Source organism: Fukomys damarensis, unplaced genomic scaffold, assembly GCF_012274545.1.
Source record: "Fukomys damarensis isolate Sample0158 unplaced genomic scaffold, DMR_v1.0_HiC HiC_scaffold_9, whole genome shotgun sequence".
Classification (NCBI taxonomy): Eukaryota; Metazoa; Chordata; class Mammalia; order Rodentia; family Bathyergidae; genus Fukomys; species Fukomys damarensis.
Window position 1 is genome coordinate 38,682,212 of NW_022900921.1, and position 16,559 is coordinate 38,698,770.

At 36.3% G+C, this 16,559-nt stretch overlaps 1 protein-coding gene across 3 annotated transcripts in view; it reads left to right on the forward strand.

Annotated features, from left to right (window-relative positions):
• Window positions 1–16,559, forward strand: part of Prr16 (proline rich 16) — a 144,961-nt gene that overhangs the window by 20,827 nt on the left and 107,575 nt on the right. The window contains exons 1-2 of one of the 3 annotated variants that reach the window (XM_010638188.3): window positions 11,637–11,671; window positions 12,548–13,606. In XM_010638188.3, the coding sequence (XP_010636490.1) occupies window positions 12,599–13,303 (705 nt within the window). In that variant the 5' untranslated portion in view covers window positions 11,637–11,671; window positions 12,548–12,598 and the 3' untranslated portion in view covers window positions 13,304–13,606. Of the gene's footprint in view, window positions 1–11,636; window positions 11,672–12,547; window positions 13,607–16,559 lie in introns of those variants that run through there. The other 2 variants (XM_019209615.2, XR_002025835.2) reach the window with 2 other exon arrangements.

Below are 16,559 nucleotides of genomic sequence, written 5' to 3' on the forward strand. Positions count from 1 at the left end.
CTTTTTTAATGACTTGTTTTATGACATTGTCTTTGTTCTTCCTAAGTGCCTTACAGAATCTCGAATCCTCACATAAGTTTTCTGTTTAAACATTTTGGGTCTGCTTATGATGTCCAGATCAAGGTGAAACTAATTAGAAAAATAATAAAAAACCCCTAGGAACTTTTGACTGCATTTCTTTGCCTATCTCTCTTTATACATTTCTTTCTTTTCCTAGCTTACATTTTCATTAACATACATATCCAAACTGTACATACATACAGTATACTACATCCAGTGACTATATTACTGTACTGCTGATGCTCTCATTTGGCTTTTCAAATTTCATTTTCTTTGCATTTTAATCCAGATTTTTTCCTACATGACTCTTCAAATATATCACAGATATTTTTCTCTTTCTTTTCTTTTAAAATGAATAAAGTAGGGAACTAATACCAAAGAAAAGACCTAGTTGTATCATAGCACAACTCATGAGACTCTGAACTATAATTGCACTCCATTGTCCCAACTTCACATCGAGGTGTGACCAACATTTAATGTTATTATTATTATTTTGTAATATTATATTGAATTTATGATAAATAGTATTAGTCTGTTTAACTATTTGCTTGGGGTATCAGAAAGAAAATAAATAAAATTTTCTGATCTTTTTTTGCAAGTAATTTAATATTCTACAAAGACTCTAAGATAAGTCAATCATATAATAGTATAAATTATTAAACTCCTCTACACTATATACTAAACATTTAGATCAATAAGATGTAGAAAGTGAGAATATAAAAAGGTGATTTAAATGTAACTATATTGTTTTATATCTTATAGGTTTATTTAGTATATCATTTATACATCTTCCCTCTAAAAGAGAGAGCTATTTCTGAAAATATGCATCTTGAAGATGTGAGTGTGTGTGTTTGTAAATAATATTAAATATGTTATAAATACAGTTTATATATAGTCCAAATTGATTGCCTCAAAAGTTTATAGACATATACAGAAGTGGAAGCAATGAGTACCTGATGTAAAATGCTTTATTGCAATTCTTTCATTCATCTGTGCTTTTCATTTATTCAGTCAATATGTATTCCTGTTCTAGACATAAAGACACATGTAACTCTACTGTCTGGGGTGTTACAGTCCTGTCAAGAAGATGAACTTTAAGGAGCTAAATGATCAGTTCACACAGCACAGAGTGATGCTTGCTAGGAAGCTCACAGGGACTCTAGGGTATAACCGAGCTGAGGTAGGTCAGGAAGATTACTATGAAGAAGAAAGAAGGATACGGGGGCTAATTGTTGAAAGACAGCATGTGTGTGTGTGTGTGTGTGTGTGTGTGTGTGTGTGTGTGTGTGTGTTTACACTGTAGGGGAAAACTGAGAATTGAGGCAGCTGAGGTACAGATAACTTGCATAAGGGCACAGAGGTAGGAACTAAATGCTACCTAAGCACTGGGTGAAATAGGAGCCCGTGATGTGGACAGCAGAACTTGGACTCTGGGTTTGTTGTAGTCTTGGGGAGTTGGCTTTTATCTGCAGAGCACTGGGAAAGCATTGAAAGGTTTTGAATAATATATATTATAGATGTTTGGGAGAAATGCATACTTACAGAATGTTATCTCCAATTGCAGTGCACAAAATCAATTGAATGGGAGAGAGTAGACTGGATATACAGGAGTTTTGTTCTTGCTACCTTACTAGTAAGGCTTGCAAATATATTTTATTGAGCTATTTTAACATTGAAAAGATAACAGACAACCAGAGGTTTGTATTTGTTATCATTTACATTTTTACAAATGCAAAAATATATTGATTTTGAGAGCTATAAGATTGTGTTAAGATTTACAGTTCCATTAGTTTAAGTTACAGCCTCCTCCTGAACATGATTAACATAATGGAATCATTTTGAAATGTCTATTCAAAAAATACAAGTAGATGGGCCTTTTATGTCTGTTATGCTGTTAAAACCATTAGGATGAAGGATGTCTCTTTTTTCACACTTTACAGGAAGCCTCAGTAAAAGCATGCTGTTAATGAAATCTTATGAAAACAGTAATAAAAGTCAGCAGTGACATTTCTGCTATTTTGCATAATAGTTGGTACAGGGGAAAGGACTTTAAATACCTCGGTTTACCAAAAGTGAGAAACAAAGAAGTGTGGGACTTACCTGAAGTGATAGTAACTTTACATTTTAGCCATGGAACTCAGTTGTGTTTTGATGTTACATTCTCCCTTAGTGCTTCATGTTTCCTTATACTAAACAATAGCACTTGGGCACATGGCAATTAGAAATTTTGTATAACTTTGGATATTTTTCTTTTTTCAGAAGCAGCTCCAAAATTCTTACAGTTGTACAAGACAGTGAGATACATGAAACCAGATGCATTGGTGTTTAAATTACAGTTAAAGAAAAAAATTTAACATCTTGGACAAATTGTAGAGTTTAGAAATTGAGGGTTTTTTTTAAAAAAAACTGTTGAAACTTGTGTAATTTGTGTAATTTTTCAAGGCTCTCAGGGTCTATTAATATTTGGGGGCTAATCATGCATAAAATTGAATTTTATACTTAGACCTGGGCTGTATATATACACACACGTTTTCAACCCGCCTATTAAACAATTAGACAAAAGAAACGAGCTACATAAAATGCTGAATCCTTTTGCACTCTGTCAAAACACTAAATTCCTGTGTTCTTTTAAAGGTGCCAATAAATCAGAATCTTCGGAGGACTCATCTTAACAATTGTACCCAGTCTAAAAGCTCCAACACAGCCCACAGGACTCCCTGCAGCCTGGCCTTTCCCTCCCTTTTAGCCTTGTCTCATTCATACTCATGCTCTTGCTTTATTCTTGACCAACGCATAAAAACATTACAGTTAACACCTTCATGCCACTGCACACGCTGTTGTCTCCAATGAAAAAATGTCTTTTCCTCCAAATTTAATTTTATCATTCAACATATCTGATGTCTGAAGCTTTCTGAACGGTGTGACATGGGCTGGTTTGGAAAGAGCCAGGCACCTTTTCTCCCTGCTCTGCTCTCCTTGCATATCCCTTCATACTGCACACCTCAGGTTGTAAGTCATCCTTAATTTGCATGAGGAAAAGCCATATCTGTGTCATCTTTCTCTATGATTGTTTTTGGGGAGCTGTGACTGCCATATGCATATACATCCTCATTTACAAATCAAGTTCCCAAAGTCTTCAGGAAAGTATTTACCATCTTCATTCTATATCTAGGCTGGTTCCAGGGAGATAACTCTTTCTATTTGTTTTGTTTCCCTAATAGTACTTCCCTATGTACTTCTTTAAAAAGAGTGTCATGTGACTCTCTTATGGAAGATGAGTAATTAAGGTTTTTTTTTTTTTTTCTTCTTGCCACATGTGGAAGTGGGAAATCAGTAACCAACAGCTCCATAGCGCTCCGTGGTAAAAAGGTGACAAACCCATGGAAATGTTTACAGAGCTTTAACTTTTGTTCCTCGGTTTACATCAACTTCACAAAAGAGAATTCAAGAATCAGATTATTTTCTTCTTATGTACCATCATTAGGGACTGCAGTAGGTCATTTCTCTTTATCATTAATGTGAGACAACTTTCAAGCCATATGATCTGAGGATAATCCATGTTTTTTCTCAGATCCTCTGATTTACTTATTTTAGTTTCAAATAAGTGCTTATTAGGATTATAATACAGCTCTTGCTTTTAAATGATTTTATTAATTTTCAACTTCTAAGTGAGTTATAATGTTTCTGGCATCCAATGTGTCCCCTCTTTTTTTTATTTCATGTACCACATAAGAATATGTCCTTAACTGAATTTTAAAGCATGGATGCAAAGGAAGTAAACTATCTTTATTCTTTTTTTTAAGGGGATCAAACTAGGGACTTTACTCTTGCGAGGTAGATAATATTCAAAAGTGATTTAATTTGCTCTTGCGATACAATGTTAATTTATCCAGGTATAGATGTGAAATTAAAATAATTTTATCCAGGAATTTTTGAGATTCTTGATAAATTACTAAGCATTATGCATTCTTCCCAAGGAAACCTTGATGATGGTTTTACTTGCATTCCTTTCTGTGTTTCTGGTATTTGTTTGGTGACTGACTTTGCTTTCCTTTTTATTTATTCTAACCAGCACAAAGTTGGTCATTTCTATCCAAAACTCATTTCTGTTGTCATCTATGGAATTTTTTATTGTTTCTTTTATTATTGCCATCTCACATTTATTTTCTTTTTTATTTCTGCAATACCTTAATCATTCAATAAGTTCCAGGACTCATTTGTTTTGCCCTGTATCTTTTAACTTTCTACTTGTATTTTCATTTTAAAAATATTTTTGCCTTACTATTGAGAATGTTTGTTAGATTTTTTTCAATCTTTCTATTAATCTTTCCTTTTAATGTAACATTTATATTTTAAATTCCAAATACTTTTTATTCCCAGCTGATTTAAAAATATAATAATATGTTCCTTTTTATAGATACTTCATGTTCTCAAGCTGCTTAGCTCATCCACTTAGATTTACTGCAAGGTTCTCTTTAATTCAATAAAGATGACAGCTTTATCTTCAACGTTGATATGTCCATTCACTTGGCATTTCCATTTTGTGCTCTTTCTTGTTCAGTTATTTCATGAACCTCATTCATACTCTTCTGTAGATGCTTTAGAGTTTCCTCATCTGTGTGGACAAATGAGAAGACCGAATATTCCAAATATGTCAGGTAAATGTGAAAGATCCTAATGTGGAAGACAGCCTGGCAGCTCGGACTCCATTCTCTTCACCCAAGTGAAAAGAAAAGCTTTGTTCCAATACTCAGAGCCTTCTTCTTACCCTAAGTCACGATTCTGTTTCTAATAGCAAGAATCTCAGTTTTCCCTGGGTGTGAGTTATTACCATGATGTCTCATTGCACAGTGAAATGCAGAATATTTGAAAAGTTTGTGCCCCATGAGGAGCAATGCTGCCCTCTGACTTCTGTGTGATTTCTGCTCCCACCATGTCTGTATCCCACTTTCGAAGTTGGAATTCTTCCTGGACTGCACCGATGTTATTTTTATTTAAAATGAGAATTTGAGAGAAAGATGTATATGATCAGTCCCTGTTCAACTAGCAATCTTATTTCCTTAATTCCTGAAGTCTTATAAAACACCAGACTAAAAATATTTGCATGATAAATCTTTATTGAATAAAACTGAACACAGGATTTAAAAAAAGACAAATTGTACTTATTTTTGTCTTGCTTTTGGCTAAAAATATTATTATTAGCTATTGAATATTTACTTTCTTCATCAAGCTTGATTATAATGATGATTATTGTTTATTTTTAAATATAGCTCATTTCTAGAGGATGGGGGAAAAATTTCCCCACATGTGCATCTTAAAAAATGAGACAACATAAAGACTCATTAAAATGTATTCTATTCTCTGTTTTTAAAAGTTTCAAAAAATTTCAGTAAAATCTTTTAATTGTGGGATGTGGTGTTTTGTGCCTGTAAATCCATCTGGGAGGCTGAGGCAGGAGGGTCCAAAATTTGAGCCCAGTCTGGGCAACTTAGGAAGTTAGCGAGATCCCATCTCAAAATAAAAAAAGAAAATCTAGAAAGGGTTGCAGGTATAGCTCAGTAAGAAGGCCCTCTTGGGTTTAATACCTAGTACCACATACAAAAAGAAACATTCAAATTGATTTCCCTCCATACTATCAAAAAGAATGAGTAAGTGTATGTTTTCATGTAAGTTTTGTTGTTGTTTGTTATACTGTTTCAGAAGCCACTTGTTTCTTTGAAACATCCCTTCTTCCTTATTTTGTAGAAGAAAGAGTTTTACTGGATACTTGAACCCCAGATAAAATCATGTTTCCCGCCCTCCTTGTGTCTAGGTGATTTACTTTGGGTTATTAGATAAAGGCTAATGCTTCTGAAACATTTCAATAAAAAAGAATGTATATTGGGCTGAGGATTTAGCTTAGTGGTTCCTTGCAAACATAAGGACCCAAGTTCGATCCCCGGTAACAAAAAAAAAAAAAAAAAAAAAAAAAAAAAAAAAAAAAAAAAAAAAAAAAAAAAAAAAAAAAAAAAAAAAAAAAAAAAAAGAATGTATATTTCCAAGCTATAGCTATTATAAACCATCCTGTTATAAACATGTGTGTGCATATATCACTGTGGTATGATTCTTTTAATTCTTTTGGGAAGAAACTAAGCAGAGGAATAGTTGGTCAAATAGTACTTCTAATCCTATTTTTTTGAGGTTTAGTGAAATAAAAAGAGCACACACGTGTAAATACTGAGCAGTTTCTCTGGTGTGAGAAACTGAAAGTGTAAATAAGGATCAAAATGTCTAAGTGATAATGTGAAATAGGAATAAAAGGTCTAAAGGGGTAGGGGGAAGTGGGAGGGGTATGGGAAAGGAAAGAAGGGAAAAATATGAGAAAAGGAAAAAATGGAAACAAAGTTTTTGTCAGTAGAGAGGGGTGGAGGAGTTGATGGGAAGGCAGGGAAATGGGAAAAAAATAAATAAGAACCAAGATATAGAAGGTAAAGGTACAAGTTCCCAATGACAAATGTATCTGTATTGTATACCTAAAATGTACCAATAAATTTAATGAAAGAAAAAAATAGAATGTATACTGTCTTCCCCAGCCCTTCCCGCCCTTCCTCTTGAAACAGGGATAGGCAGAACTCCAGCCATTAACTTGGATATGATGAGGCTCCACTCTCAGTCTAGCAAAGCAGAAAGACGGCTCCTGAATCTCTTACAGCAATCCCTTTAATATCTTTGTTCTTTTGAGAACAGGTCTCACTCTGTACTTGAGGCAGGCCTTGAGCTCACAAGGTAGTCCACAATAGTCTCAAATCTGTGATCTTTCTGCCTCAGCCTCCTGACTGCTGGGATCATAGATGTGCACCACCCGGCAACTTTTAAAATAAATTACTTTAATCAATTTACATTTGCTGTGGCTAACATCATTATGAGATTATTTCTTTTATTTTTTATTCAGCACGTTTTTTTTCTATGCTGTTTTTTAGTTTTCTCATATCCTGCCTTTTAGAGATTTATTGAATTTTTTATGTTCATTTTTAATACTTACATTATTGTGGAAATTATAATTTTAAGCCTATTATTTTAGAAGTTGCTTAAATTTTTTCATATATGTTCTGGACTTAATAGGGTCTAAATTTAGTCAACATCAAATAGGTAATAGTTTTCTCACACACAAAAGAATACAATGATCTTAAAATGCTTTCACTTTGATTCTTATACAATGAGATGTTATTTTCCAAGTATTTTAATTTCATATTTTTGAACCCACTCCAATTTAATAACTAATTTATCCTTTTATAATCAATGCATATTTTATTTAAATATTTTACCAATTTCTGTGTTAAGCATGTGGCATTCCAGTCTTTTCTTTCTGCTACTTTATTTTCCATTTAATGAAATACCTTAGTTATTTTTTTCTTGTTGCTAAGACTTCATGTGGCTTCGGGGGACATCTAGATGGAAGCCATAACCCTTGATCTCTCAAAGATTTTATGTGTATTCCTTTATGAAAAAGGCATTTAGTCCTTCTCCAAGACAAAGTCCTAATAGTTTCAACATTGCAGAAAAGTCCAAGTCCAAAGTCTTCTCTGAGACTTAAGGCTAACTCTTAGCCACAAGCCCCTGTACAAAGGAAAAGACAGTTAAACACTTCCAACATTCCTTTGCACAAGAGAGACATTTCCATTCCAAAAGTTACAAATGGAGATGGCAAGGAAAGGGACCAAAGCAAGTCCAAAATCCAGCAAGGCAATCAAGTCCTGTCGTTCCATGTCCACATCCAGGGCAATCTGTGACAAGATGTGAACTGCAAAGAGCTTGGGTGGTTGTGCCCCTACAGCACTGCTGGTGGATGTAGCTCTCATGGCTTCTCTCTTGGGAGAGCTCTTCTACCTCTTTGCAATTTTCTTTGGAAAATTCGTGTTCCTGACCTCCAAATTTCTGGGATCTCCACTGTACCTTCAACTTCTTGCCCACAGCTTCACACACATGGCCTCCAGGTCTTCTTCTGAAATCTGGGTGGAAGCTTGCTTTTCTCACCTTATAATTCTTGCATTCTATTTACAGTCACACCAGCGATATGAGGATGATGCCAGGGTCTGCCACCAGTTGGATCAGTAGCCAGGCTTCTTTCTCCCTTACCTGTAGAGGTCAAGTGCCTGGGTTTCTGAGCACTCTGAACCCAATCCTGAGGAACAAATTCTCTAGGCCACCACTACTGGGGATCCCTGCAGTGGGTTCCAATCTCCTGCTCAGTGCTACAGCACAAGGGGAGAATAAAAAGTTAAAGAAAAATTGAAAGAGACAGAGAAATGGGGAGCCATGATGATCAGTGCTAAACAAGCAGCAAAAGACCCTGTCCAGCCAAAGCCATTGATATCTATTGGTGACATCACAGTTAGGTCAGAGTAAAGGGGCTGTGTTTAGTTGCTAGGGATACATTGTTGATGCTGGCAAGGCTTGTAAAGGAAGAGACAAAATATTCTTGAATTAGGAAGAGAACAGACAAAATATAGGTTGTGGTTAATAATTAACCTTGTCTTTTTAGTAAGGAAGGTTTTAATTCCAGCAGCAGAATTTTGGTGCAAGTCACTCTGACCTCAGCACATAGGTTTTAGCCAGGCTCACACCTATAAGCAAGCCAGTTCCAGGTTTATACTTTACAGCCTGCACTTCTCACGGCCTGCTTTGAGCATAATCAACAGGACATTGTGCCAAATACTAGTATTCTGGAACATGGTGCTCCGGGGCTTTCAAAGAAGTCTTGTACCTTTGCATGTCTGAGGCTGCAAAGTCTAGAGTCCTGCTGATTCTTGTGATGTCCTGACCATCTTTTCTATTGTTTTCTTCTGAAATACTTGACTTTTCCTTGCTAGTCTTTTCAGGGACCAATTTCTCCTCTGTTCCATTTTGCAGACCACAACTTTGCTGGAGCTTTCTTTCTGATCAAGCACAACATTTTGAATTATTCTGCTGGACTCTTTGCTCAACATAAATCTGGCTAAAAGCCCCATTAGTAGCCATGTCACTGTCTCTACATTAGACTGTCTTGAAATTTCTTTTTAAAGATTAATTAACCCATTGCCTTAATCTCAGTCTCAGGAAAAGTCTCTGGACATGAGCAAACTGCAAACAAACTTTCTGCCAAGGCACAAAACTCATTGTCTGGAGTCCAACAACCAATGTAGTCCTTCTTCCAAGCAGAAATTTCCTGAGCTGGCCTTTACCAGGAGCCTTTCTATCACAGTCCAGTCTTTTGAGCTCTGACAAGAATCTCCCATCAAGTACAGCCTCAGGTATTCCAGGGCTGTTTTTCCAGCTGGCATCTCCAAACCTTTACAAACTCATCCCCCAAACCAGTTCTGAAAGCTCCTGGACCACATGGTCAGGTGGAGTCACAGCAACAACCCCACTTCTCTGGTACCAAATTTTGTCTCAGCTATTATTTCTCACTGCTGAGACAAAGTACCCAATACTCAAAGTTAAAGGAGAAAAGCTTTTTTTGGCTCACAGTTTGTAGAGGTTTCAGTCCACAGACAGCTGGTTTCAAAGCAGGATGGCATGGTAGAGGGACAGCACAGAAGAGAAGTAGTCCACAGCAAGCAGCCAGGCAAGAGCACATTAGCCTTATGTTTTATGTGACACTCATACCCTTAATCCTAGCAAGAACTATGCCAAACCAATAAGTGGACTGATCATCATAAACCCTTGATCCCAGCACCACACATTATATATCCATTTACTTTTGAAAGGCTCACCCCCCATGACTGTATGAGGCTTTGGGGGAATATCTAGACCTAATCCATACATGAAATTTGTCAGTATATTCAATACTGAGCTGTATGAAGTATAATTTCTTAGACTTTCTCAGCTGAAAATGTCTACAACTTTGTTTTGCATAATTTATATAACAAGTGTAATTATTTCCTTTTAGTATGGAATGTATTTGACAATTGTCTTGAGGTATCTGTTCATTGTATAAACACTTTCTATTTGCCTAAGTTTCCTTACTCTGTAAGTACTAGGTGTTCCTTTTTTGTTGTTATATAAGTTGTTGTAAAAGTTTTATCTTTTTTTTTTGGTATCTGTAATATCAGTAAGGTATGTCTGGGTGAGGGCTTCTTTACAATTTCTAACACTATATTTTAGTTAGAATATGCTTCATTTATTTAAAAAAATAGTAACTTTCCAGATATAGTGGTATAGGTCGGTAATCTCAACTACTTGAGAAGTTGAGGCAGCGGAATCTTGAGTTCCAACTCCAGTACTGAAAATCACACACACACACACACACACACACACAAACACACACTACTTTGCTCATTACTTCTAGAACTCTTTCAAATACATCGGGCCAGGTGTTATGGCACACTCCTATAATTCGAGAACTGAGGCAGGAGGATTGCTAAGTGTTGAAGACCAGTCTGGCCTTCCTGGTGAGATCACATCTTAAAGAAACAAAAAAAGAAACACACACACAAACCCACATCATATTTTATTACAGTAGTGAAGGGCTTCTCGCAGTCCTCGCAGTCCTCGCAGTCCTCACAGTCCAGCTACTACTGCTCTCTGACCTCCTGGTTAATGGTGCCCTTGAGCCACAGATTTTCTCTAAAGCACTCACACTGAAGTGCTCACTACATCAGAGGACCTTTATCAGACTCTTTCCTGAGATGCTGTGAATCCCTGTTCTTCTGCCAGCTGGCAGGAAAGCTTCATGCACCTCTCTCCTGGGGTCCTTTTCTTCTTTGTCAACACTGAATGCTTTCAAGCACTTGGAGCGGTTGCATTTTTATCATGAAGTGTTTGAGGATTTTTTTTGAGGTCTGACCATTTCATTAGATTCCTGCTCCACGATGCCAGTGTTTGAGTCTCTGTGTCTTACTGGCAGTCACTAGGCACTCAGGAAATTGTGCACAGACTGGAACCAGTCAGGGACTTCCAAAACATCGGGGCTTTTGGCAGTAGTTTTTCACTGCACTTCCTTCCCAGGAAATGAGTTTACTCTTCTTTGCTGCAGATACTTAGCACAGTGAAAGGCTTTGGATAGATCTCTCTTCCAGGCAAAATAATGCATACAGTTTCCATAAACCACAAGTGCTTCTCGCTCATTAGATATCTTCCCACTTTAAGTTTTACAAATCGTATGTGACTTACAGCTAGAGAATGTGCTACCCACTCTAGTCCCCTATAGTTAAACTTCTAGAAAAAACTAAGCAAGTTTGAACATCATGATGCCTCTCAAAACAAAATAAGAAAATGAATATTTCCTCACACTTGAACCAAAAAAATAATAATTCTCAAGGCACTTATTTGTCAAATATTTTCAAGCCCCTTATTAGTACAGATCCCTGTATTAGGCCATCACAGTACAATGAAAATAACAAAAATCAATCTAGGATCCTCTTGTCTGAGATTAGGTTCTATGTGGGAAACATAATTTCTTTTCTTTTCTCTTTTTTTCTTTTTCTTTTTCTTGTACTGTGGGTTAAACCCAGAGCTTTCACACTGAACTACATCCCCACCCCTGTTTTACTTTTTTATTTTGAGACAGGGTCTCCCTAATTCACTAAATTGCCCCAGCTGGGCTTGAGTTTGTGATCCTCCTGCCTCAACCTCCCAGAGTGCAGGATTACAGGTATGTACCAATGCACACTGCTGAGAAACATTATTTCAATACTGAAAGTATTGAAATATTGAAATATTTTGTGCAGACAAAATATAATTTTAAATTTTATGAATAAAAGATATGATTTCTTGGGAATATTTAACACATTAATATAAACTATAGGTGCTGAGGATGGAGAAGGCTTAGTTCACGAGTGACTCTTTAAAAGGCTAACTATGTGTAGGGGTTAATTTGACAAAGAGGGAAGGTGAAAGCCTTTCAAGAAGAGATGTTACTATGTGCAAATGTCCTATAGCAGGAAGCAGACTGGCAATTATGAGGGCATTAAGGAAAACCAAAGAGATTTAAGAACAGAAATACAAAGGGAGATTTAGTAGAGTTGAAGATGGAGAGATTTTTGAGTAAGACAGAGACATATACTAGAGCTGACTCATATGGGCTATGAAAAGGGCCATTATATTTTCTGAAACACAACTGTTATAATTTTGCAGATTATCTGATGTTTTCTCATTTGCAGCATGGAAGAAATGTTCTCATGTAACTTTCTTCATTCTGAGCAGAAGTCTTTTTTTAAAAAAAAATCAGTTCCATTTTTGCACTGGGATTCTATCTTTAGTGGGTAGCGTAGATCCAGAAATAGAATTTGCATACATAGTGCTTGTGTTTTAGGGATGTAAAATTGTATTTTCAAACTGTTAGCACTTCGTTTGACAATAACTATTTTGTAAGTTAAGACTGAAAACTATAAACAGCAATGGAATGCACAAGTCTTCATCACTCCAAAGTCCCACAACAGATTACAGTCAGACAAAAAAAAAACAATGTGTTTCTGGTCTACTTGCTTTGGGTCCTTCTTCAACACAATTACCTTGTCCTTCCCACCAGGTTGTTGAGCAGATTGATTCCCTGACCTCCGACCTGCAGCTGGAGGATGAGATGACCGACAGCTCCAAAACGGACACCTTGAACAGCAGCTCCAGTGGTACCACAGCCTCCAGCATAGAGAAGATCAAAGTGCAGGCCAGCGCACCCCTCATCAAACCCCCGGCACACCCGTCCGCCATCCTCACAGTCCTAAGAAAGCCAAAGCCTCCGCCGCCTCCACCACGGCTGACACCTGTGAAGTGCGAAGACCCACAGAGAGGGGTGCCCACTGCCCATCCTGTGAAGACCAATGGCACTCTTCTGCGAAACGGGGGCTTGTCCTGTGGACCTAGCAAAATCCCAAACGGAGACATCTGCTGCATGCCCAGTCTTAATCTGGACAAGACTTCACTACAGCCTCTGATGCATAGACCTGAAAAAGACAGGTGTCCCCAGGCAGGGCCTCGGGAACGAGTGCGGTTTAATGAGAAAGTACAATACCATGGCTACTGTCCTGACTGTGACAACCGATATAACATGAAAACCAGGGCAGTCCACTCGCACAGCGAGCCTGTCCATCCCCCAGGAAAGACTCCGCACCAAGGGCCGCCGCTCCCTTCTGCCCCCCACCTCCCTCCCTTCCCATTAGAAAATGGGAGCCTGGGAATCAGCCACAGCAGCAGTTTTCCCCCTCTCAGACCTGCAACTGTGCCTCCTCCCACTGCGCCAAAACCACACAAGACCATCCTGAGGAAGTCCACCACCACCACGGTGTGATGTATGCCATTTTAAAACTTCTTGGCTCTTAATTTCTATATCATTATCATTAAATAATAAGTAATGAGCACTTTCTACTCAAGCAATAAAAAGCTCAAATATATTAATCCTGCATTCAACAAAGTGGCATAAAACCAACTGGTAAGTATGCAGTGCGTTGCTTATATCCTGGGTTTACAGTATTTTAAATGTTAAATAATCAAAACAGCAGAATCATGAAAAAGTATAAATGCATTGTTTTTGCAATTGCACTATGACAAAATATGACTTTTCAAATTTCAAATATTTTGATTTGTTAAAATATCCAGGATGATTCACTTTATTCATGGTTAACTCATCTATGCATTAATAACATGTCATATTCTTAACTTTGATCTGATGCTTTTTAATAAGAAATTTAAAAAATGAAGGACTATTTTATTATTTTTTCTAAAGATGTTTGTCACTAGTTTTGCATTTGAAAATGATATCAAAAAGTTTATTTTCTATACTATACAATTATATGTTCCGCTATATATGTAATAAAATATTTTGGTTTGTGGAAACATCATTATGTCAATAAATAATAGTAAATAATGCCAAGACCAAATGTTCCTCAGAATTTACCTGAAGGGCCACTTTATTTAAGTGAATGACACTGTTTATTGAAACGGGTAGCAACTCTGACCATTTTGAGAAGATCACAGTAAGCATATGTCAGAATCTTCTAAATCATATCTTACAATCCATGTCATAAATATACCTTTATATACTTGCATATTATATACCTCTGTCATGGTACTTCAAGAAGCCTTGTTAAACTCCCGTATGTTATCCCACCCTTTTGATTTTCCTGCCCTCGCCACTCATCCAGGACACACTGTAGGGGGAAAAATTGCCTCCTGTGTCAGCAACCTCCGCCTCCTTCACAGAACTCACAATTTTAGGAGAATTAAGAAGACATAGATGTTTCTGATAACAGTATGTGTTCTGCGTAAGCCTTAACCTTGTTTTCGTCAGAATTGAAAGATGCTTGGCTCTTTGATATTCCACAGAAGAAAGAGTAGAATCCTCTCCTTCTATCACCAAACAGAAGTCTTCCTCTTCATCCTCATTTGCCAGCCAAGGAGACTTATGTTCCCTTGGGTCAGTCAAGGGTTTGGACTCATGAGATTTTTTTACCTTGGGGCTAGAAATGAGTTTATCTCCCTACAGCGGTGGTGAGGAAAGGTCTCTGAAAAAATTTGGACCATTAAGTGGTAAGAGTAGAGGGAATTGCCTCTGATGAAAATTTATTCATTGTGTGCATTGCAGAATGCAGAGACCTTCTTGAAAACTTGACTCTTGGTTTCAAAAACCAAATATCTCTGCTACTCAAAGGCAGTCTACTTGTCCAGGCTGTCTCATGGTAATTTGTAACATTATTTTTAAGCCAATTTCTATATATGGTAATGTATTTGGGTACAACCTAAAAATGGAGTAGGTTTTATTTTTAAAGGCATGATGAAGTCAGTGAAAACATAAATAAATGACTGACTTACTGTATGTGAAAACAATGTCTTAACATTTTACTACATAGTCTTGATATAAGCAAACCCAGGTGTCTTCATTTTTGTTCAGTTAAATGATTACTTCTCATGCCTCAGCATTGGGACTGTTCAAGATTATAAACAACTACAGACAGAACTTTCTTCCTTTAGCCTATGTTCTTTCTTCAGTCTGTTATTGTACTCTAAAATTCATCATATATTTTGAGACCTTGCCTCTTGTGAGTGCCTAGAAATTAAGCTGGGTCCCAGAGTAGAGCTTTCTTGCAATCACAAGTTAACTACAGAGCAGATAATTTGCTTGAAATTTACTGAGTTGAATAAATTGAATCATTCAAGCTGACTGAAAAAGGACATTAAGCCAGATGCCTAAAATATGTTTCAAAGGTTCAAATCCATTTCTCCTTAAAGTACAAAGTGTCCTGATAAAAGACTGTGTTTTCTGTTTGGTGGCTTATGCCAAAAGTGCACCTGTTTTTTGTTTTTTTTTTTTCATTCAATACGTTTATAACTAACCATTGATATGGAAAGCTGAGTTAAATCTCAACCCAAAAATGTTACAGTTAATGACTTTACCTTCCTAATACAGTTTATTTATTTATAATCAATAAATGTTCGATGAGAACAGTATTGAGCTTTCCTTTGAGTTCTTTATTCTAGGTTATTTCAATTTGCATCAATATAGAATATATTATACCAGTGTGGTTTTTGCTTTTCCAACTGGTAATCTAGCAACATTCTCTGGAATTTAAGTTTTGTTTTATTTTAGTTTTTGGTTTTTGTGGTATTAGAACTTGAATCCAGTTCCTCACCCTTTTATTATTATTATTACTGCTTTTTTGTTTTGTTTTGTTTTAACTTCTGACACAAAGCCTTGCTGAGTTGCTTCATCTGGCTTCAAATTCGTGATTGTCCTGTAACAGCCACTAGGATGACAGGCATGACCTATGCCTGTCAGCAGTTGTTTTTAAATATGAATAAATTTTTAGTAACTGAGAAGCAGTTAACATTAAGCATGATAATATTTTCCTGAAACTTGTAATTCAAGAGTCATAAAATGAAGCACAGTTTTTGTAATCAGTAAACACTGCTTTCAAACTTTAAATTTTGAAGTGGAAGCCCTGCATATAGTCCATTAAATCATAAATTATGATATAACTTTCCTTTTCCTAGCAAACTTAAACATAAATACTTATATCAGGCACTCTAAATTATAATGAGAAAAATATTCATCTTCTTAATTTGAATAATTATTTTGCCAATTTGGAGAGGTATTGTATCTCTACTGATGTAATAGACAAAGAAAATAACAAACTAAAATTCTCTTCCAACTTCCAACAAGTTATAAAAGGAAATAAAATGAATATTTTAGGTCAAGCTGATTATACAAAGATCTCCACATTAAATAGAAAAGGTATGAGAAAGAGAAATTCCCCACTTTTCCAATTTGATGTCTTTACCCCCCTCATTACTTCAATAATATTCTAGGAAAAACGAACCTGTTAGAAGTGGTTTAACTAATCTAAAAATGTCCTATGTTTGAATTATAACTAGATCATTATTGTTTAATGGATGAAAACATAAAGAAAAATATTATATGGCTTTCTTTGGATGAATCAGTAATTCCTTTTTAGTTCCTTTTATCATCATCAAAGCAGCAGCTGTACGACCTCTGAAACTGAGGAAGACCCTTTATCTCTAGATTCTAAAAAAGAAATGATCCTCTTTTT